The following is a 22,219-nucleotide window of genomic DNA, read 5'->3' as shown; positions in this document are numbered from 1 at the left end:
TCCATGGTTACTGCAGAATCTACTATGGAGGTGTCCAGCAACTTCTCTTATAGGATTAGATTGGATCACTTTCAGTTTGTGACTCCTGAGGATGTGGGGAAACTGCTTCAGACTGTACATTCTACATCTTGTTCTCTTGACCCTTGCCCAACTTAGCTCATTTCATCTTGTAACTGTATTATCAGAGAGGGTCTGGTAAATATAAACGCTTCTTTGAGGGAGGGCAGGATGTCTCCTTGCCCTAAGGAGGTTATTATTAGACATTATTTGAAGAAACCTGCATTGGATTCCTCAAAGTTAGCTAATTACAGAACCGTTTCTAATCTTCCATGGCTGGGCAAGGTGATTGAGCGGGTGATGGCCTCTTAGCTCCAGACAGTTTGGAATTATACAGATTATCTTGACCCATTTCAAACTGGCTTTCGAGCAGGCTATGCAGATGAGACTGCTTTGGTCAGCCTGATGATCTCCAATTGGCTATCAACAGAGAGAATGTGACTCTGCTGCTCCTTTTGGATCTCTCTGTGGCTTTTGATACCATCAACCATGGTATTCTTTTGGGTCACCTGAAGGAGGTGAGATTGAGTAGCACTGTTTTACAGTGATTCCATTCCTACCGCTCTGGTAGATTCCGGATGGTGTTGACTGGAGACTGTTCCAAAGCAAAGCGAGAGCTAAAGTATGGAGTTCCACAAGGCTCCATACTGTCTCCAGTGCTCTTTAACATCTACATGAAACTGCTGGAAGAGATCATCAGGCGGTTTGGCTTGGGGTGTTTTTAATATTCTGAAGACACCCAGATCTATTGCTCCATATCGACCTCTTAAGGAAATGGCATAACTTCCCTAAATGCCTGCCTGGAGGTGGTAATGGGCTGAATGAGGGATAACAAACTGAAGTTAATCCAAATAAGATGGAGGTACTGGCTGTGGGGGGGGGGGTCAGGATCCAAGAATTTGTTTAGATCTGCCTGTTCTGGATTGGGTTACACACACCCTAAAAGATCAGGTTCATAGTATGGGAGTGCTCCTGGATCCAAAACTCTCTGGTTTCTCAGGCTGAGGCAGTGGCCAGGAGCACTTTTTTCTCAGCTTTGGCTGATAGTAAGCTATGCCCATTTCTGGAAATAAATGACCTTAAAACACCATGACTGTACCAGGGCTTTGAAATATGCTCCCTGTCATAATAAAAGCATCTCTATCTCTGATTGCTTTTAGGAAGACCCTCAAGACACATCTGCTTTCTCAGGCTTTTGACCGAAATTAGTTTTAAATTGTTTAATCGTTTTTATGCCCATGAAAGTAACTTTTTATTCTGCGTAATTGTTTTAACTCTGTTTTATACTTGTGTTTTAAACTGGGTACATCACCTAGAGCTACACATATCAGAAGGTTTATAAATAAATAAATAAACAAAAATAAATGCTCTCCAAACATATCAACAAAAAAATAACTCCTCAATGAATTGGGCCTTAGGAGCAATAGTTTATTATTTCTAAATCCCTAAAAGAAAGCTGGCTGGAGGTTGGCAGGTGACTTGAAGCAGAGAAACAGCAGAGAGAGAGAAAATTAAACACTCTCATCCTTTTGTATATGTGCAATATATAGCTTTGCTCTCCAGGATCTCAGACTGCATCCCTCCAGCTATTGCTGGACTCAATCACAACTGCTATTAGCCAGGCATAATGGGAGCTGTAGGCCAACATCTGCAGGACAGACACCATTTGAGACCCCTGCTCTAAGTGAAGACCATGATTGTGGCATTTCACGATTAAGAAAAACACACACAAAGAAATGGCAACACTGCTGTGCCATATCAATGTTAACTGAGAAGCATGCCTTCCAAAAGTGGCCAGCGAAAGGCTTTAAGCTGTTCACATGCAAAGCATTTCCTTTCGTCTTCATATTTGTATTTAAGGAGTTTAAACTGGCTCATGGGGCTCCCTTTCCTGCATTGTATTTTTACACCAAACTGTGAGGTAGGTTAGGTCAAGGAATTGTAACTGGCCCTGGCTTTCTCAATGAGCTTTATGACTGGAGAAGGATATTCATCTGAGTGTCCCTGTTCCAGGTTCATTAGTTACACCACACTGACTCTCACGGTGAGAGAAAGTCCTGTTATACTCCTATTCATGTTATGTTCAACACACATCTTGTGTAGATGTGTATGTGCATGCACATACAGATCTGAACACACAATTATTCATGTCATGTTCAGCATACACACAGCGGTACACTTCCAATCTGTACCCTGAACTTGAGGGGTCCTATGCCCAGATTCACTTTAAAAATGAACATGTGTACAGTTATTCACACAAAACATATACATGTGTTCTGACACCTGAACACACATACAGCATAATGCTTTAATAAGGCTTCAAGCATTTGGTAATCAAGGTTATAGCCCTTCAACTATTATTCCATTGATTTCTTAGAAATAAAATTAATTCAGATGGAGAGCCTACAGGCTTCAAAATGTGATAATCTGTATATTTATTTCTCCTAGGCATACCCATCACAGATCTCATGCGGGGCAGCTCTCATGAGAGCAGCTGCCTGGGGGGTAGAGATGGGGACGGGGAAACAATGGTGTCAGCAGTGGGTCAGGCCGGGCTGCCGCCAGGAACAGGAAGCAGCAGCAGGCCAGGACCCACCGGGAGAAGGAGATGATGGCGGGGTGGGACCCACTGGGAGAAGGAGGAGGAGGAGGTTGGCGTGGCCCAGCCGCTGAGAGCAGGAGGCGTCAGCGGGCCAGGCCCTGCCAGGAGAAGGAGGAGGTGGTGGGCCAGTGTGGGCCGGCTGCCAAGAGCAGGAGGTGGTGGCGGGCCAGGCCGGCCGCTAGGAATTGGTGGGCGGCCAGGAAGAGGTGGTGGCCTGACTTTCTGGCCAGCCCGCCAGCCAGAAAGTGCCAGCCAGGGGGTGCGGAGAAGAAGTGGGCGGGGTGGAGAAGAGAAGCAGATGGCGGAGGCGCAGATACTCTGTGCCCAGCCCAGCTAGTTTCTTATAAAACTGCATGTCTGACATACTAAGGAATAATAAATGACTGCCTTACATATTTAGTTAGGAACCTCCTTTCATTGTTGCCTTCAATGACAGCTAGCTCTGCAGAATTTTTCTTGCAAAACTCCCGTCCTTTTTCCATGGGAACAAGATCAGTGCTGACATAATACTGTTTGTCTCCATTGATGAGCCATCCATCACTGGTCTTCTGAAAAACTGCAAAAAATATAGCACAGACAGATGTTCTTTAAAGAGACCTTAAGTTTAAGAAATGAGTTAAACAGTTTACCATTCCCTCATGAAGTAATAAAGCATGGACAATGTAAGTTAAGGTTGACTTTAATTGTCTTAATTCCCATGCCATGAAAGGAATAATCACATTTTACAGTCTCATGTGTTGTTTACAAATTAACCTCCATGCACCCATGTTTTCTCTAGTTTTTCACATACACACAGATACAGCACCCCCCGCCCTTACCCCATCTATTGTCCATAGCCACAGCCAGCTCACTCTAGAAAGAGCTACTTTTCTTTTGGGAAGTAGGCTCTGTGACAAAAGCACCTTTTCTTTGCTGCCACCAATATAACCATGAGCTGGCACTCCTATAAACAAAGAACTAGTTTTACCAGTAGCTGGTTTAGACATAGGGAACTATCAAAACATTTTTTCTTTAAAAAGCTCTTTAAAGGTTTTTAAAGAACGTTTCTTTTTAAATGGTTTTGGATAGTTTCCTATCTTTCCTTAGTTGCAGAATCTCTCTCTATAATTCTTTAAGGCGTACCCATGGCTAATTCCATGTGTGGCAGCTCTCGCGAGAGTTCATGAGCAGAAGCACTGTGGTGATATGACAGTGGAGGTTCCATATGCAGATAGGGAGGAAGAGCCTATGAGAGCAGAAGCACCATGGTGATTGGGCAGTGGGGATCCATATACAGATAGGGGGGAGGAGCCTGTGGCACCATGGGGATTGGGCAGTGGGGATTCCATATGCAGATAGGGAGGAGGAGCCTGTGATGGTTAAATTCAGTTGGAATGCAACTGTAACTGGTTGGAAGATGTTCTTGATTGTCAACTGTTATTGGTTGGAAGATAGTAGGCAGGGGTCTGTGAAGAGAGGGGTTGTGAGGGAGGAAAGAGCCCCTTCAGGAGAAGGAGGCTGCTGTTGTGTGAATTAGATGAGGAGACAAGATGAACAAAATCTGTTAACTCAGGAAGGGTGGGGGAGAGAAAAGGAAGGGCGAGGGACGGGCCCAAGACTATCGGTGGCCTGAGGGGAACAAGCAGCCATGGTGGTGCCTACTAGCAACAAGGAAGGGCCCAGTCAACCAGTGCTGCTGTTTGGGGCTACCGAGGACACTGGTGGAGGGAGGGAGGCAGGCAGGCAGGCAGGCAGGCAGGGGATGAGCCTGGGCCTGTCAGCGGCCTGAGGGGAATGAGAGGCCATGGTGGTGGTGGCGGCAGGAAGGAAGGGTCCAGTCAACAGCTGCTGCTGCTACTGCTGCTGCTCCTGTGGGGAGGAGCAGGGCTCAGGTAAGGGTGGGGAGGTCTCTGGGGATAGGGAGCTGCAACTTGGCCAATAGGCACCAGCAACGCTGCAGCTACAACCAAGAAGGGTGAGGGGGGTAGAGTAAAGGGATGGAAGAGTGACCAAGAGGGGTGAGGGGGATGGAAGCAACAGGATGGAGGAGGAGGAGTGGGAGTGTGGCTCAGGTGAGGGTGGAGACATCTCTGAGGTGAGGGGGGTTGTGGCAGGGGGGTGCATGGGTTAAACTAGTATTATTAATAACTTTACAGGGCCAGCTGCCTTCTAGATAGGTTAAGAACATAAGAACAACCCTGCTGGATCTGGCCCAAGGCCCATCTAGTCCAGCATCCTGTTTCACACAGCCCACCAGATGCCGCTGGAAGCCACGGGCAGGAGTTGGGGGCGTGCCCTCCCTCCTGCTGTTACTCTCCTGCAACTGGTACTCAGAGGCATTCTGCCTTTGAGGCTGGAGGTGGCCTATAGCCCTCCGACTAGTAGCCGTTGATAGAGCTCTCCTCCATGAACCCTTCTTAAAGTCATCCAAATTGTTGGCTGTCACCACATCTTGTGGCAGAGAATTCCACAAGTTGATAAGGTTGTTAAGGCTGTGGCTTCATTGTGAGGATCCAGTCACTCCCACTATTAAGTTCCACTTGCCAATTTCTCCCTTTTTTTTCAGAGCTCCTATCTTTCTCCTGATAACAGGAAGTCGGTCTGTAACTTCTATACTGACCCTTTATCAGTGTCACTTCAGAAAGCTCTCAGCACACTGCCCTGAAAACCATCACTCTCCATTTAGTATTTCTCTGGGCGTCCCCTCTTGTTGACCTCAACCTTTTTTCCCTTCTCAGGTTTTCCTATATTCCATACACCAGTTCTCCCTGGCCATCATCAGGCAAAAGCAAACCTCCAACTGATAACTTCCAACTGCCACTTTTGGTCTATCTCTAACAGCTAGGTGTGTGCACCAACCAGAAATCGTGATTCGGTTTGAATTCATATTGAATTCAAACTGAACTGCATACCACCGAACCGATCCAGTAAAACCAACCTGCCAGTCCGATCCACTTGACTGAACCTTTTCAATGGTCTGAGTGGCTATATTTGTAAAGGGGAATCTGGTGAGGATTCCACTTTAGAAACAAGGGGTAGGGGAATCCCCTGATGGGCAGCCAGGGGAGTGAGGGACAGTGAGAAAAGTAGTTTAAAGTGCCTACCGACCTGGCTGCCAGCACCACCACTCCCCAGCAATCCCTTGTTAGGAAAGCCACCCATGTGGCTCAAATTTGCAATTTGATTTGAGCTCAAATTAAATTGAAGAATCATCAAATTGATTAGTTGAAAATATCCAGCTTGGCCAGCTGTCTCAATGAATTACCCTCGAATCACACAAATCGATTCGGGTGATTCAAGTGCCTCTTTTTCTAGGGAAATCTGGAAAGCTCTACAAATTGGAATCAGCAGGTAGACCAGCACTCTGCTCTGGAGTTAGGGCGGCAACCCACATTGGAGGTCTGGTCTACCGGGTCTAACTGCACATCTCTATTATATACCACTTTTAGGCAGTATACACAATTTAAAAACAACAAATAGAAAACAGAGTAAAAACAATTAAAACAATTTTATAGAATAAAAAAGTTTTTAAAAATTCACGGGATAAAAACAAACAGCTTAAAATTAATTTCCATTAAAAGCCTGAGAGAACAGGTGTGTCTTGAGGCTACAAGCCAGGGGTTCCCAATCTGTTTTGACAGGTGTACCTCTTGTGTTGCAAACCTTCAGCTTAGGTATCCCATAGAGATTGTGTGTGTGTGTACAAATGTAAATGTTACAGTTACAATGACTAAGTCCCTCATGAGTACTCCTATTGAAATTAATGGGGAAAGTTTATACAGTGCTAATTTTGTGAAGTCTGTCTGCCAGGCTGAGGGGAGGGAATGCTGAGCTTCAGCATGTAGCTAGCCAAACAGGAGCAGAAGAGGAGGCTCTTCGGCCTCCTCCCTCCCCTTCTGCAGTGAACACATTGCTGAGAGCATCTTGGTTTCAAACTGGCAATCTTCAGATGGAGAACAAATATTACAGCTGCAGAATGAAGAGGAAGGCAAGATTTGATTTTCCCCGGGAGTCCTTCAAGTACCTACTAGTAGCCCCCGTTGAGAACAACAATTTCTCCCATCCAGTCCACTTCTGGTATTGGAGCTGGGCTGGAAGAAAATGGCTTAAAGCAATGGAGCACAGAGAAGTGAGAGGGTGGAGGGGGATGAATTTCACTCTCTTTCATGCCATCCTTTTCATATAAACATAGACTCTTCCTAATTTTGACAAATGAATGGCAGAGGCACATGTACAGTGTCACCATCATTTCTAGTTTCACTCTGAGTGATCAGGGCAGAAGAAGCTCTACTGGAAGCACTTATTCCTGCAGTGCTTGAAAAGCAAAGGGAGATTTCTGCTAGTTAAGAAATTGCACCACTAATTTCACCTCCATCACTAGTTAGCCTAGGAGTTAATCACACATGCCTTCATGCCGCGGGGTATCTGAAGAGCGAATCTGCTTCGCAACAGATTCGCAAGATGTTTAATTTGGAGGATTAAATGGACAGTTCATATAGGGTCGGCTCCTCTCCGCAATCCCTGGCAGGTCTTTTTTCTGTGCGTTCCCACTGGCTTACTCCTCCAACTAATCACAAATCACATCAGAGAGGAGAGTGAGTGAGCTTTTGATGTTATTAGTTTGACAGCTAAAAATGGAAGAATGGCATGACGAGTTGCCAAGCAGACAGATCAAACAGCAGAATGCTTAACCCCTGCCTTTGTGAGTGACTGCCTTCATCACCTCATGCCTCCCCATACACACACACCCAGACGATTTAAGAGGCAGGGAAATTTAAAGCAAACATCAGAGCTTTCTCTCTATCATGAAAAAAATTGCAGGGTAGACAAAAGGACAATCAGCTCAGACAAAAAGGCTCAGTTTACATCTATTCTGCATATCTAAAGCCCATGTAAACTCCCCTTCATTGAGTTTTGAAAAGCTGGATTACTGGCATGGCCACTCAACACATCAAGGGAGAAGCAACAGAAGCCTTGGATTTTTTCTTTTCAAAAGCCGCTGAAACTAGAGGATTTTTAAAGTCGGACATACTTTGGGCTAAGTCAGAATGTGCAGCCTCGATTCGGGGGGGGGGGGCAGAGTCCTGTCTGTACTGGTCCCTGATAGCCCGCAAATACTTTGGGGTAAATGTAGCTAATATGTGGACTGGCCCACTCCATTCCAGAGGAGATTCAAAGTCAAAGCCCGGTGTGTAAAGCTTCCTGGCAATACAATTTTCCAAGAGAGAATATAGACTTACCTGGGAGAGGTGGATCTGTTGGCTCGTGTTTTGGCTGTTCTCCTGGAAAAATTAGATTAAAATGTTATTTTCATGAGCAGGATCCCATTAAAATCAACAAATGGATTAAGATAATATCACAAGCGAATTGAAACTCTCCTATTTTGAAGCAATATTTTAAAAGATTGAAGTGGAATTCAGGTTTTGTATGTTGAAATACATACATCCGGTCACTGCTTGAATTTTAAAAGAATTCAAATCTACTCTTCCAGTAAATAATTCATAAAATTTTTGAATAAATATCAACAAGTTTCTGTGTGAATTTTGAAGACTGCCTTCTAGGACACATGTTTATTTTTATTTTCAAAAACAAATAATTTCTAAGAATTGCATAATTAAGAGAAAAAACATTTAAGCAAATGGTAAGAGACCTGCTAAAATATAATTCTGCCAAAATGTGGATTTCAATACAAATTTTCAATTTAGTGCTTAATATACAATTCAAAATCCAGTTTTCCCTGTGAAAATTCAATAGGATTCACAAAAAGAAGAAGAAAATATTTTGATTGGCTCAGCTTAGCAGGCCTCACATGTTGTATGACTAGTATGAACTGTATACCTGAAGACATATGGTATTGTCTTTACACCAACACAACAGTTCAAATGTTCAAAAATGGGGGTATCTGCTAGCTTTGAGAGAGATTGGATAACTCTCCAGATATGAGTTACAGCATGGAAATTCAACTTTGCTTCCAAATCTCAGCATATACCATAAGAGAGGGGAAATCTCTAATGTGCAAACTGTCCTTAATAAGAATAATCCTGATTTGAAACTAATAACAATCTTATAGGCATTTCTTTTGAAAATTTCAACACAAGCAAGATATTGTTGGGAGGGAAATGAAATTAATTCACGGTTAAGTTTCTTTTTTTCAAAAAAAGTTTCCTTCAAACGTAGAAAATCTCAAAATAATAATTACAGTATTTAATTATATCACTTATGCACACCTTGCAATATATTGCACACTTAAAACTGGCATGTGCTGAGTCAGACCACAAGTCCATCTATCTCAGTATTGTCCGTCTACATTAACTGATAGCAGCTGATCAGCGTTTTAGACAGAGATCCTTCCCACCCCTACCTTAGGAACACAGGAACATAGGAAACTGCCATATACTGAGTCAGACCATTGGTCTATCTAGCTCAGTATTGTCTCCACAGACCGGCAGCGGCTTCTCCAAGGTTGCAGGCAGGAATCTCTCTCAGCCCTATCTTGGAGAAGCCAGGGAGGGAACTTGAAACCTTCTGCTCTTCCCAGAGCGGCTTCATCCCCTGAGGGGAATATCTTGCAGTGCTCACACATCAAGTCTCCCATTCATATGCAACCAGGGCAGACCCTGCTTAGCTATGGGGACAAGTCATGCTTGCTACCACAAGACCAGCTCTCCTCTCCTTGAGATGCCAAGGATTGAATCTGAGACCTTCTACAGGCAAAGCATGTGCTCTGCCACTGAGCTATTGTGAGCCCTAACACTATGCTTTTCAAGCCTTATGGCAGGTCTGCTCAACTTTGGCTCCCCAGCTGTTTTGGGACTCCAACTCCCATAACCCCCAGCCACAGTAGCTAATAACCAGGGACTATGGGAGTGGTAAGCCAACACCTGCAGGAGGGCCTAAATTGAGCAGGCCTGCCTTATGGTAATTAGGCTTAAATCTGAACATTATAAACAATCACCAATTTTAACATAACATTCAGAACAAAGATCAAAGTTCATAACTGAAAGACCATCTGAACTAATCAGATGAAAGGATCTGTCTGTTTTTAAACTTGATTGTTTGCAAGGTGCTGGAATATCACCAAACCAACATAAATGATACCTGGACATCTTACAAGCAATTTCCCTATTATATTACAATTTAACATAATATATCTTACCTCTTCCAATCTGACAAATCCAGTAGTGTATATCATCACAGTGTACATCATTCCAGAACATGCGGAAATCCGGATTTAATTCTGTACAATGTTCTACTCCATTATAATTATTAGGTTCTCCATATCCCCAGTTTCTATATCCTACCTAAATGTAGAAAAAAAGATTACTTGTTTTTCTGGAAAGCGGGTATTGTATTTGTGCTAAAAATTCACATCTGGTTGAGCAGTACCAAATCAAATGCAAACATACATGTGACATAATATGGTGTGTAAAAAAAAAGAGCAATCTATCTTTCAGCTCAGTCCTATGTACCAATGGGCTGAAGCTGAATTTTACTGATGATAAAAAATTCTACATCGCACAAGGTGACAATTTGTTCTCTTGCACCAGTGCTCAGCCCTCTTCTTAGAGCAAAAGAAGCCAACAGTGTAACTGCAGTGTAATAGCTGCCGACATGTCCTTTCCAACATTCTTTTGAATGGGCCCCCTGAACATTTCCTGGTGAACTGCAGCCACAGATATCACAGTGATCACAGTGGATGAGGGTCAATAAACTGATGCTCAAATTAGACAGAGGTAATTGGCAGGTGGCGGCTTAGATGGAGGGATACTAAATGTTCTACTCTACCTTTCCTAACTGGGCAAAGAGGCACTCTCAAAGTGATTATTCTCTTTATATTAAACAGGGGGAGAGCAACTGGCATACCATCCCTTCAGTGGCTGTTGCTTGTGTCTACGTTGTGGCCACATCTGCACGTAATAGGGGACCAGGGTTGTAGGGACCTGCAATTTCCTTACCGTTATGTCCGAACATGTGCAACTCCGGTCCCATCCATTGCATGATCTAAAGTCATGCTCAAGAGACTCCAATTTGAACCCTCAGTTAGTAGTGAGGTTCGCTGCTCAAAACTGAGGGTCCACAGAGCCTCCATTTCATCTGAATGCAGCACTGGAGGCTGCATTTGGCCAGACTGCAGTTGAGGGAGGAAGCTTCTTCCTTTCTCCCTCCATGACTAGCTGTGTGAGCTGTCATTTAAACAAGAAGAGCCAGTTCCCCCTTCTCTCTGCAGTCTCGCTGACTGCAGAGAAGACATTCTCCCTGTCATCTGAATGCAGATAGGAGGGCAGGGGGCGGTGGGGAGTGGAACTGCGTGCCCATTGAAACCACAGTTCTGTGTGCCTATAAGCCCTTTGGGGATGAGTAATCTTCTTATTAGTATTCTTTTTCTCTGCAAACTGTTTTCAGAACTTTTTTTGTTGAAAAGTGTTATATAAATAGTAGTAGTAGTACTCTGGATAGGGAATGTGATCCTTCTCATCTCATTAAACCATTAACATTCTCGATTCAAGGGAATCATTAATATTCCTGATTCAAGGACTGTCTTTCCCTATCACAACTCTTTCCTCTGGATTCTACAAAAAAGTTCTTGTTTCAGCCATGAACTTAATTCAGTTCAAAAGGTGAGGTGGTTTCGTGCAGGATTCCAGACTCTTGGTCTTTCAGTTGAGTTCTTCCATCCATTCTACCCAGACCTGTGAGTAGTAAAGTGGGAAGAACTGACGGCACATGACTCAACTACCTTGATAAAGCTAAGCAAACTGAATTTCACCATGACAGAAAAGAAAAACAGAAATATAATTAATAAATAAAGTCACTCACTGGAGAACCATCGCTCCATGCATATCCTTCAGTCTGGCTTATGTAATTGAGTCCTATCCAGTAATGAGAACCAGTGAATCCAAAGTTCCTAAGATGTCACACAGACACAAAGAAAGACCCAAAGGTGAAAAAACAGGGAAGTTGTGGCATGAAGTCAATTTACTTGAATATGTGCCAATCAAAAAGCTTGACACTCTACCAAAAATATATTTAAATAATTGTATCCACCAAATAGGTATTATCACCCTATTACTGAAATACAAATTAGTTCCTTTGACTTTTAGGTAGGTTTGGCAGACTTTCTTACTGAAATAAATAAAAAATAATGTGCTTCTTATGATATTTGGGATGTGGAGCAGAGATGTTTTTCTTCTGCTTCTTTGGCTTTCAATGTTTTGGCTTTTGCTTGCTGCTTTGATTTATATTGTTCAGTTGTTACAGATTGTGTGTTTTTAAAGTTTTATTTGGATTTGCACATTTTTGCTTTGTTTAGCCACTTCTGTTTTGTATGCCTTATGTTGTTTGGGTGCCCAGTTTCCAGTTTCTTATGTTGTTTGGGTGCCCATTGAAATCAAACATACACTTTGGTTGATTTATTAAAGATTTGTTGCAAAGTCTGACGTTTCCTCCAATATTTAATACTACGATTGGCCTTATTTTAGGTCTCAATTGGCAGAATCAACTGATCAGTAGTTAAATGATGATGCATGACATTCAACATGACTGAATTCAAAGTTATACTTCCAACAGACATGCTTGTTTCATAATATTTGGTATGATATTTTGCACCCCTTTTTGTGTCTGAGAATGAAAGAATTATGATCCTATAGAGAGATGCATGTACAGTACTCACGATAAGTAGCGCTGCAATGAACGTTCTTCTTTTGAACTGGCAATGGAGGCCAAGTCACCCCCAATAGCTCTACAAAAACTTTGAGCCTCAGACCAGTGTTTCTTTTCAAATCGTCTTGAGAAAGCCTAATGACAATATATTATTTTACAAGAAGGCATGATAAACTGTGTACATAATAAAGTTGCTTCATAAGAAGGGATATCAGAAAGCACATTACACTGGGCAACATCCAGACTAGTGAGTCATGACTCAGTACCATTTAAATCAATGAGACAAGTAAGGTGTGACTAACTCAAATCACTAGTGCAAGAATGGAACACTAGCTTCTTGCACTGGTTTATTGTTGCCTAACATGCTGTACTGCCTCTTGTACAATCTGGTATATGTCCTGGATAAGGTCTTCCACTAGTACTTGCAGAACACTGCAGAGCACCACAAAATGCTAAAAGCTATGTATACAATTACATTATGCTAATACAACATTAGCCTAGGTGCTGCCCAATGGGTCTTAGTCATGACTAGCTTTATGTGAATGCTCCCCACTGTAAATGAAATATATCATCAAGCTTATCCCTAGATCTGGAATTCATAGGGAAAGCATTGCAAACCAGGTTCGGTGGAACTTATTGGAAGCTGCCTCATACTGAGGAGGACCATTGGTCCATCTAGCCCATTATGGTCTAACTCTGACTGGCAGCAGCTCTCCAAGATCTTAAAAGCAAGGTTTCTCTGGACCTGATCCCTGAGATCTTTTCACCAGAGATGCTGTGGAGTGAACTTGGAACCTTCTGCACATAAGCATATGCTCCAGCTATGTGTAGTGCAAGACATATGCAAAAAAAACACACATAACCCTGACAAATGTTTTGCTAGTGTTATCCAAACCAGTCACACTTTGTGGAAATGTTGTTAGTGTCACTGGAAGTGATACGAACCAGAGACAGAGTCCTTTCTTTATTCTGTCTGCTCCTCTCACTGAACTTGTCTATTCCTATGTAGTACAACAAAGAAGTCTTTACCCTAATGACTGATGTCCTCTGAGCTCCCATGACATGGTGTCAGAAGTCTTACATTTTAAACCCACAAAACTTGATAGCGGCTCACTTTCCTGCCCCATAAGCCTTCAGTTTCGATAATCCTGCAGCATGGAGTGAATGGAAAGAAAGATTTGCCTGCTTCAGAGTGGCTGCAAAGCTCCACAAAGAAGAAATATAACTGTACAAATAAGTACAAGTACAAGCATTGTACAAGTAAAGTAGACGGGAGAGGAAGCAAACAATGTTTATAAATTCTTTACTTCTGAAGAAGACAGCCATAAGAATAACCATGAGACTGTTTGGGCTAAATCTGAAGCCCATTCCATTTCATTGTACAGTTCTTTCTTTTTTGTGGAGCTTTGCAGCCACTCTGAAGCAGGCAAATCTTTCTTTCCATTCAGTTCATGCTGCAGGTCAGGTGTCTATTACCTGGCCGCCGATATGCGAATCTGCAGATGTTGAATCCGCAGATAGTGAGGTTCTCCTGTACTAGTGTCATTGTCATTCTTGGTGGCTGGCTCTGGCATTATCTCTATACTTGAGTTTTCAGGTACTGCTTCCACATCTGGAGATTTTTCTTCCTCGGGTATGACAAGATGTCTGTAATTTCTGTTAAATGTTCCAGCCCTAGAGAAAAATCTTACTCCAACGTGGCCCAATCTGAAAAAAGTTGCATCTTCAGATTGCAGAGCCACGAAAAGCTATCAGCACTTCTACAACTGGCAGAATTCAGTACAACCACTACCGCGCTTACAGCCTGGTGACTGACTTTATATATAAGTTATATAAAACCTGATGGAGAAAAGACATAGCAGATGCTGAAGGAAGAAATACACCTAGGTTGTATTCTGTCAAGCCGAACAGTGGAACATGTAACAGAAATCGCAAGACATCTTGTGTCTGTTGTCGAACTCATTGAACTTGAAGTTCAACCCACTGAAGTACAATAAAGCATTCTTTACCCTAATGGCCGCTCTCCTCTGAGCTCCCATGACACACACAGCACTAAAATGTTGTCAGATATCTTCCCTGTACAAGAACCTCCAAATTGTGGCCAATTTTTTTACTTTTAGCAGGATTCACTGGCAATTCTTTCTAGAAGGCAATGGAGGATATACTTGGATTCTAGCAATATCTTGGACTCCATAAACATGTTTATGTTAGACAGAAAACTACAGGTCTCTCTTGATCCTGGCAGGAAATGATGTTTCTGAGCATACGCAAAATCAACATTTCAAATTCTGGGGCCAGCCAGCAATCCTGCCTAGTACTGTGCTGGGTCCTTTCCTGTCACCTCATAATAATAAGGGTCTTTTTCCATGCAAAGTATTGGGGGCGGGGGACTGGCAGAGGATGGGAGCAGGCATTTGTGATCCATTTCGAGAGTCAGGCCAGACATGCATCTGGATTAGCTCAAAATGGTCATTGTCATCCCCGCCCCCCAAGTGTGAAGGCTCACGTTTTTTAATTCCCCCACCAGATACAAGTGCACACATCATCTCTGCTTGCATGGAGGCAGAGAGCTTTTGTTCATCTCATTTTAACATACAATTTTAAATATATGCTTTTCCTGCATGTTATCCATCCCAATTTTGTCTGATGGGGCAGCCTACAAATGCCAATATATGAAAATTAAACGGGATATAGATAGATAGATAGATAGATAGATAGATAGATAGATAGATAGATAGATAGATAGATAGATATAAATAATTAGGGCTTGTGCAAATCCTAAAATTAAATGTAATACTTTGAAGCATATATTCCTCTGATCACTTGAACTCCAGTCTTCAGGGCACTGGGGAGCAGGAGTCGTTGTTGGTATAGGTGGAACAGTCACTCCGTCAGCCCAACGCTTGCAGAGAAATTTTGCCTTTGTCTCACATTTCAGAAGATCCCATAAGCCACCTGCAATTCCAGTCCTCATGGCTACACAGCCTGGCTTCCTTCCTTTATGACACATTAAGAGAGAGAGACAGGATCATGTCATTTAGAGTAGCATTTGTCATCCTGGTACAAAAATGGCTGTCCCTGATTAGCAGCTAAAGCCATGAGTTTATTTTTGAATAAATTCTTAGGGCATTCTCACATAAGCGATGCTACTAAAATCTCTTTTCAGTATGCTGTGCGAGTGCTAATGAAAGAAAGCAGAAGATAGCGCTCTGCTTAAAATTACTTGTTAAAAATGCATTATATGTACAAGCCAAGATAGATTTTCCATTTGATTTAAAACTGCAGGAAATGGAAAAGCCAAATTAAGCATCACTTGGAAACAGAGCTTTGGAATTCTTGCACATCTTTTTATGTAGAGATTAGCATTTAATAATTCAGTCATTTGATCGCATTTGCCCATTTATTCCATAAGTATGGAATAAATGAAACTAAATTTGTATATTTTGGTGGTAAGCCTACTCTTTAAAAAAAGGAAAGTGAATGCTGAATGTATCTGCCATGCAGAACATGGAATAACTACTGTAGCTTAAATTTTGATTGAATAAGATTCATATTTCTACAAGCAAACAAGAGTTTGCTTATAGAAGGTGAAAGGTAGACCACAATGAGGCTTTTGGGGAAAGCTCCCCACATTGTTGTCTAGTTTCAGCCTTTGCACCTTAGTGTGCCTCCCTTCCCAGAATATTTGCAAGATCCTCTAAGTCCACTGAAGAGAATGTTAGACACTCTATTAAAACACCAGTAGTAACAGGATCTTAGTAGGGAAACCCCTGCAAGCTCCTATTTTTCAGTGCAGCTGCAGCACAGTGAAATGTACATGGTTTATCCACTGAAAATCAATTTCAGACACAACAGCTTACAAAGAAAAGAAGAAATCTTGCAAGAAAGAAATGCTATTGTCTGAGAAAAAGGATTGCTTCTTTAGAATTCACCATGCAACAGGAACATACTGAGAATGTTGCCTTTCAATGCCAAATCATTTTACTGCATAACTATCTCTGTCATCTATGTATCTGTACCAGGCATTTCTGCATTCCAGTGAGTGAATGAAACAACTTCTCCACCACTCCACTTGAACGTTCCTTTTTCTTCTGTGTCAGAAAAACCAATCCAGAAATGTGTTTCAGTTCTAAGTCCAATCAAACTGGTCAGATAGGCTTGTTCATACCTGCAGAAAGAGAATAAATGAAAAAACTGATATTTCACAGTGGGCTGGCACAGATGTGAGACATATCCATAGTCTAATCCTAGTTCTACACAATGAGCCTTAGTGCTGGGCATGTGCGCTCCGCCTTCCCCTTTGTGCATAAGGGGAGGAATGATTTGACTTACAGTCCTGGTTTGGAATATGGATTTGGTACTCACCTTTAGATCCCAGCTTGTTTGCAAAGTCAGTTTATAGCAAGTCAGGATTTGCCACATTCAGATGTCACTGCAAATCCTGACTTGTTCCAAGACAAGATCATAAGTTGAATCATTTTTCCCCTCATGTGCAAAGGCACGGGTGCAAACAGGAGGAAAGCATGAGGAGCAACTCCTCACTTAAATCCTTGAGGGGTGGTGGGAGAAGAAAGACATTTTGGACAGAAAAATAGGTTTTATTGATTGAGGATATGGGATTTGGGGTAGAGATGTGCACAAACAGCGGTTCGAGTTCCTTCTGGGAGCAGGGAGGGGGAACTTTAAGAAAGAAGAAAGCAGGTCTTTACCTGCTCTCCACCACCCCAACCGCACCAAGTACCCCCCAACCACACCAACACATACATGGCATCCATGCATTCACAGGTGCCATCTGTGTGGCCAGCAACACCATGCTGGCCACACAAATGACGGCCATGCACGCATGGATGCCATGTGCATGCTGGTGCCATGGGGTACTTGGGACACACACCACCCCAGCAGGAAGCTGCATGGTTGGTGGTGAGCAGGTAAGGATCTACTCTCCTCTTTCTTAAAGTTCTTGCTCCCCACTCCTAAAGGGTGCTTGAACCACAGTTCATGCACATCCCTAATGGTGGGGGGGGGGAGTTTCCAGTGAGCAACTTCTCAAATGCTTAGGGGTAATCTGCCCCCTGGTGTAGAGGGGAGGAGGAGTGCATGCCTCCAAGTCTAAGGGATATCATGCAGAACCAGGATAAAACTATGGTTCCATATGACATCTGAACCAGGGTAGTGATTCATTTCTGTCAGATGATTAACACTTTTTGTTATCAAGTAAGTGACCAAAGCAGTAGTATAAGTCCACCCCTGCTAATTGAGCAAAGAAGCACCTTTTTAAAGTGGTGATTCTCTTGACTGAGCAGGGGGAGAACAACTGTCCCTATCCATCCCCAGCACAACAGCCCTCTAGAGGCTGTTGCCAGTGACGATTTTATGTTTCCTTTTTTAGAGCGTCAGCCCTTTAGGGAGAGGGAGCCATTTTATTATTTATTTATTTATTTATTTATTTATTTATATCTATGTGAACTGCTTTTGGAACTTTGGTTGAAAAGCAAAATATAAACATTTGTCGCATTCGCATGTACAAAGGGGACTGGATTCCACGGAGATGGCACATTCATTTTTGAGGGAATAAATCTGCTCTTCGTTTTCAGTGGGAAAATATTACAATACCCCTAGAAGACCACTGAGGAGTGAGAATATGCCCCTTTCAAGTTTTATAAAACTGCAGAAACAATGCATGGAGTAGGAGGGGATCGGTCCTCCCGACTTCCACTTGTTGATTCTTTCTTTGTGCCCAATTTGCATGCTCTGCCTCCAAGCCCTTCCCAGACATAAATACTATCTGTCCTTCCCTCAAAGGCCTTCATAGTAATCAAGGCTTAAGTCACCACTGGCCTTAACCATGGTTAATGGAAACTAGGATTACCATTTCTATCCACAAGACAGAGCACCAAGGGATGGTAGAAGGACTCATGAGATATTTGTGCCAGGTTTTAGCAAAAAATATATAATGATGCTCCTACCTTAACCAAAACAAAGCAATAAGAATTTGGGTTTTCCTTACCTATCTTCAACAGCCACCAAATGAGCATCTTCTCTTCTACATGTTTGGTTTGCCTCAGCAAATGTTGCAAATACATTTCCAATCATGTAACAGTAGAAACCATGTCTTTTCCAGCCCTAGTTTTTAAAGAAGGATACCCATATATAACAATCATGTACATTATATGTAGGTTGTGTTGCAATGTACACTCTCTGGATTTTTTTGAAAACTATCAAAGATCACAGAGCTAGAGCTAAAGGAGAAGACACATAAGAATGAAAGCAAAACCTGGACACACCCAGAAAATAATTTAACTAAACATTTCCCTAAATAAAGAAGGATAATAGGAGTGTATGGGCAGCATCCAGAAGAATGCTGCCTTCACATAAGAATTATCCACTTGTACAGTAGGGGATAAATGATTTTCGCCTATCCCCCTTCCCTCTGCTGTTCTCAGTGCCCCCCAAAATATGTCCCTGAGTGCTCAGGGACGCATTTTTGAGGGGCATTGGGGGCTGAAGAGGGAAGTCGGGATCATCAAAAACTTCCCTCTGTCATTGCACCATCAAAGCATTCTCAGACAAGGGCAACATTAGACTGGATGCTGTGCATTAAAAATTAAAAAGGGACTTTCCTAGAAGGGTATGCATTTCATCAAGAGTGCATTTTTCTAAACCAGAAGGACATCTTACGGGACAGTCTCTCCTGAGCTTTGCTATTGCTGCCACATTTGTCCTCTCTGTAAGTTCAAATTACATTATTGGAACAAATAAGATTTGTTGAGAGACTCAATGGTTGTCTCTGAAGGCCCACCAATATTGGAACTGGGCGATTCTGATTCATCAAGGCCTTATTCACCTGGATTCCTCCCCCCACCCTCCATTCTGAAATCGAATATCAATATAATGTTGATCTCATTTCATTATTTTTTTTTGTTTTAGCTGATGGACTTTGTAGATACTATGGACATGCAAAAGTTCAATAGAGTAATATATAAATTCTTTTCTTTTAAGCTTTGGATTCTGACATATGCATCTGGAGGTTGCTCACACCCGGCTTTTAGTTCTCAACTCCTCATAGTGGCCAAATTTACCCCGAAGTCCCTGCGAGCTATCTGGGAACACTTGACACACAATTCGGGTTTTTTATTGCACGTTAGAGTGTGATCCGATTTATATCCGGGGGGAAATCCGATATTTGCATCGGATTTGGGGGGCAACTTCAAACTCGCAGTAAAGCCTCTCAGTAAACCCACGATAAAGCCTGCTGTCTGGGAAAGCTCCTGGAACCAGCATCAATTAAGCTTACATAATGCCAATGATTTGGTCTGCAGTGTCCTGGATCAATTTTGCCATGAAGTTGCATATCTTCATGGCATCATGCTATGTCAATATATGCTAGCTAATCACTGGCCATTTGCGATTGTACTGTGCAATATAGTCTCACTGGCTGGAATTAAACCTGAAAGCAAGACTTTTCTCAAACAACTACACTGCTAAGAACAGCAACGATCCACACACATATTATTATTATTATTTTAACATTTATATCCCGCTCTTCCTCCAAGGAGCCCAGAGCGGTGTACTACATACTTGAGTTTCTCCTCACAACAACCCTGTGAAGTAGGTTAGGCTGAGAGAGAAGTGACTGGCCCAGAGTCACCCAGCTAGTTTCATGGATGAATGGGGATTTGAACTCGGGTCTCCCCGGACCTAGTCCAGCACTCTAACCACTACACCACGCTGGCTCTCGTTACTATATATAATATACTCATTCTCTCTCTCTCTCTCTCTCTCTCTCTCTCTCTTTATATATGTATGTGTATATATATATATATATATATATATATATATATATATATATATAAAATATATATAATATATATAATAGTAATAGTATATAATAGGCCAACAACCTGAAAAGACTTTAACAGCAAGTTCTTATTCAATTCTAAGTTGATTTGTAGAAGCTACTAATAAATGAGAGCAACAATTACTTTGAAGAGAACAACCAGGTGAAAGAACTACCAGGCAATATCATTTTACCAAACTTCTACTTACTCTCTTGCAACCTTCTTGAACAGTCTCAGTTTCTGCTGGAGCTTCTTTCAACGGTTTACTTTTGCAAATGTATCCCAGTTTCATATCACAAGGTTGATCTGACCAATACCCATCCTGCATTGGATACAGAAAGGAAATGTCTCAGTCAAAGGCCCCGTTATGAGCATACTGCCTAGGTCAGGGCTGCACACCTTTGGCCCTCTTGCCGTTGTTGGACTACAGCTCCCATCATCCCTGACTATTGGCCACTGTGGCTGGGGATGATGGGAGCTGGAGTCCAACAACAGCTAGAGGGCTGAAGTTATACATCCCTGGTCAAAAGAAGTGTTACAGAAGGGAAGGAGTGTTCCATACATATGGTCTATGGAACTGACGGCCCAGGTTCTATCCTTTTGGTATGGCCTGATATGCCTGCTTCTTCTGTCCTTTTTCATCCTCAACAAGTATATCCAGCAGGAAAATACCCATACAATATGTTTGGATTATATCAATCAATCATCTTTATTACGGTCATAGATCAGCATAAAATGCAGGGGGTGATTGCACAGTACAAAGCATAATGCATAACAATATGTTAAAAGGCCATTTGGATTAGTAAAGTATGCACAAGATCTGGTGCAGAGAGGGATATGTAGCAACAGCTCCCAGGAACAAGATTTGATTCCAAATTCTGTGTTCCCTAATCTAGCTTTCCTACCCACTGGGTTACTGTATCAGAGTGGAAGCTGCCTCCTTCTACTATGTTATTGTAATGGGCATGTTTCCCAGTAACCATGTTTCCCAGCAAAACAGTTGTTTTTTCAGGGACCAAATATTCCAAGTCAGCGCAGGAGAATCAGGGGAGACAGAAGCAGGTGGGTTTTCAAAAGTAAGCAGGGATCACTTTTGAAGGCCACAAGGAAGCCGGGACTTAAAAATTCCTATTCTCAGTGGTAGAGCATCTGTTTAGGATAAAGAAGGTCCCCAACTCAATCCCTGGCATCTCCAGGTAGGGCTGAGAAAAATTCCTGCCTGAAGCCCTAGAGCTGCTAGTCAAAGCAGGGACATATCTAGGGTGGGGCAGGTACGGCACGTGCCCTGGGCGCCACTTGCAGGGGGGCGCAATTTTTTAAAATTAAAAATAAAAATAAAAATGTCCACCGAAAACAAAATGACCACACATGCTCAAATGGCCTCTGTGAGGCCCTAGGCCAGAGATGGGGAACCTTGGCACTCCTGCAGATGTTGGCCTACAATTCCCATAATCCCTAGCTATTGGCCCCTGTGGCTGGGGATTATGGGAGTTGTAGTCCAAAAACAGCTGGAGTGCCAAGGTTCCCCACCCCTGCCCTAGGCCATGCCAGGCCTCTCAGAGGCCATTTGAGCATATGTGGCAGCCATTTTGCTTTCAGTGGCCATTTTTAAAAAAATAGCCACCGCACATGTTCAAATGGTCCCTGCGAGACCCTAGAGGCCAGCGGGGGGAGGGGGAACCTTTGTAGACCCCCCCAGACTTTAGGAAGCCCCTTGAAGGGGCTACAGATAAAAATAATAATATTTAAATTTAATATAATAAGTCACTGTACACATATTCAGTTTGGCACTATGTACAGAGAATCAGGGCTTGTGAATACTGAGCTGAAGCTTATGAGCTAGGACTGTATTCATTTGCTCTTACTTTGCTTCTTGTGATAAGTGAGTTAAATGTGATGTCTTAATAATATGGCTATTAATGCTGCATTTGTCTCTGAATCAGTGTGAAATCCTTAGGCCCACTGGGAGTTTCTTGCTCTCTTTCCCTCATTTTAACTGTCTTTCTGAAATACTAGAATGTATTCGAAGCAGTGACACAGTTTACTCTGCATATCCTTTAATTATTTTCAGAGTATCCGGGAA

General features: G+C 42.5%; 1 protein-coding gene across 4 annotated transcripts in view; it reads right to left on the bottom strand.

Annotated features, from left to right (window-relative positions):
* The window catches only part of MRC1 (mannose receptor C-type 1), a 78,612-nt gene that overhangs the window by 30,291 nt on the left and 26,102 nt on the right, over positions 1-22,219 (bottom strand). For all 4 annotated transcript variants that reach the window (XR_008310121.1, XM_053263479.1, XM_053263477.1 and 1 more), the window contains exons 9-17: positions 20,345-20,458; positions 18,306-18,421; positions 16,318-16,466; positions 15,096-15,295; positions 12,309-12,433; positions 11,456-11,543; positions 9,795-9,939; positions 7,879-7,920; positions 3,052-3,215 (exon numbers count right to left, since the gene is read on the bottom strand). Coding sequence is in view for 3 of the 4 variants with exons in the window: in XM_053263479.1 (XP_053119454.1) it covers positions 3,052-3,215; positions 7,879-7,920; positions 9,795-9,939; positions 11,456-11,543; positions 12,309-12,433; positions 15,096-15,295; positions 16,318-16,466; positions 18,306-18,421; positions 20,345-20,458 (1,143 nt within the window). In the remaining variant the exon portion in view is untranslated. The remainder of the gene's footprint in view (positions 1-3,051; positions 3,216-7,878; positions 7,921-9,794; positions 9,940-11,455; positions 11,544-12,308; positions 12,434-15,095; positions 15,296-16,317; positions 16,467-18,305; positions 18,422-20,344; positions 20,459-22,219) is intronic.

This window comes from Hemicordylus capensis, chromosome 6 (genome assembly GCF_027244095.1).
Source record: "Hemicordylus capensis ecotype Gifberg chromosome 6, rHemCap1.1.pri, whole genome shotgun sequence".
NCBI classification, from domain to species: Eukaryota; Metazoa; Chordata; class Lepidosauria; order Squamata; family Cordylidae; genus Hemicordylus; species Hemicordylus capensis.
The sequence above is the reverse complement of the archived record's forward strand: the minus strand, read 5'-3'. Positions and strand labels throughout refer to the sequence as shown.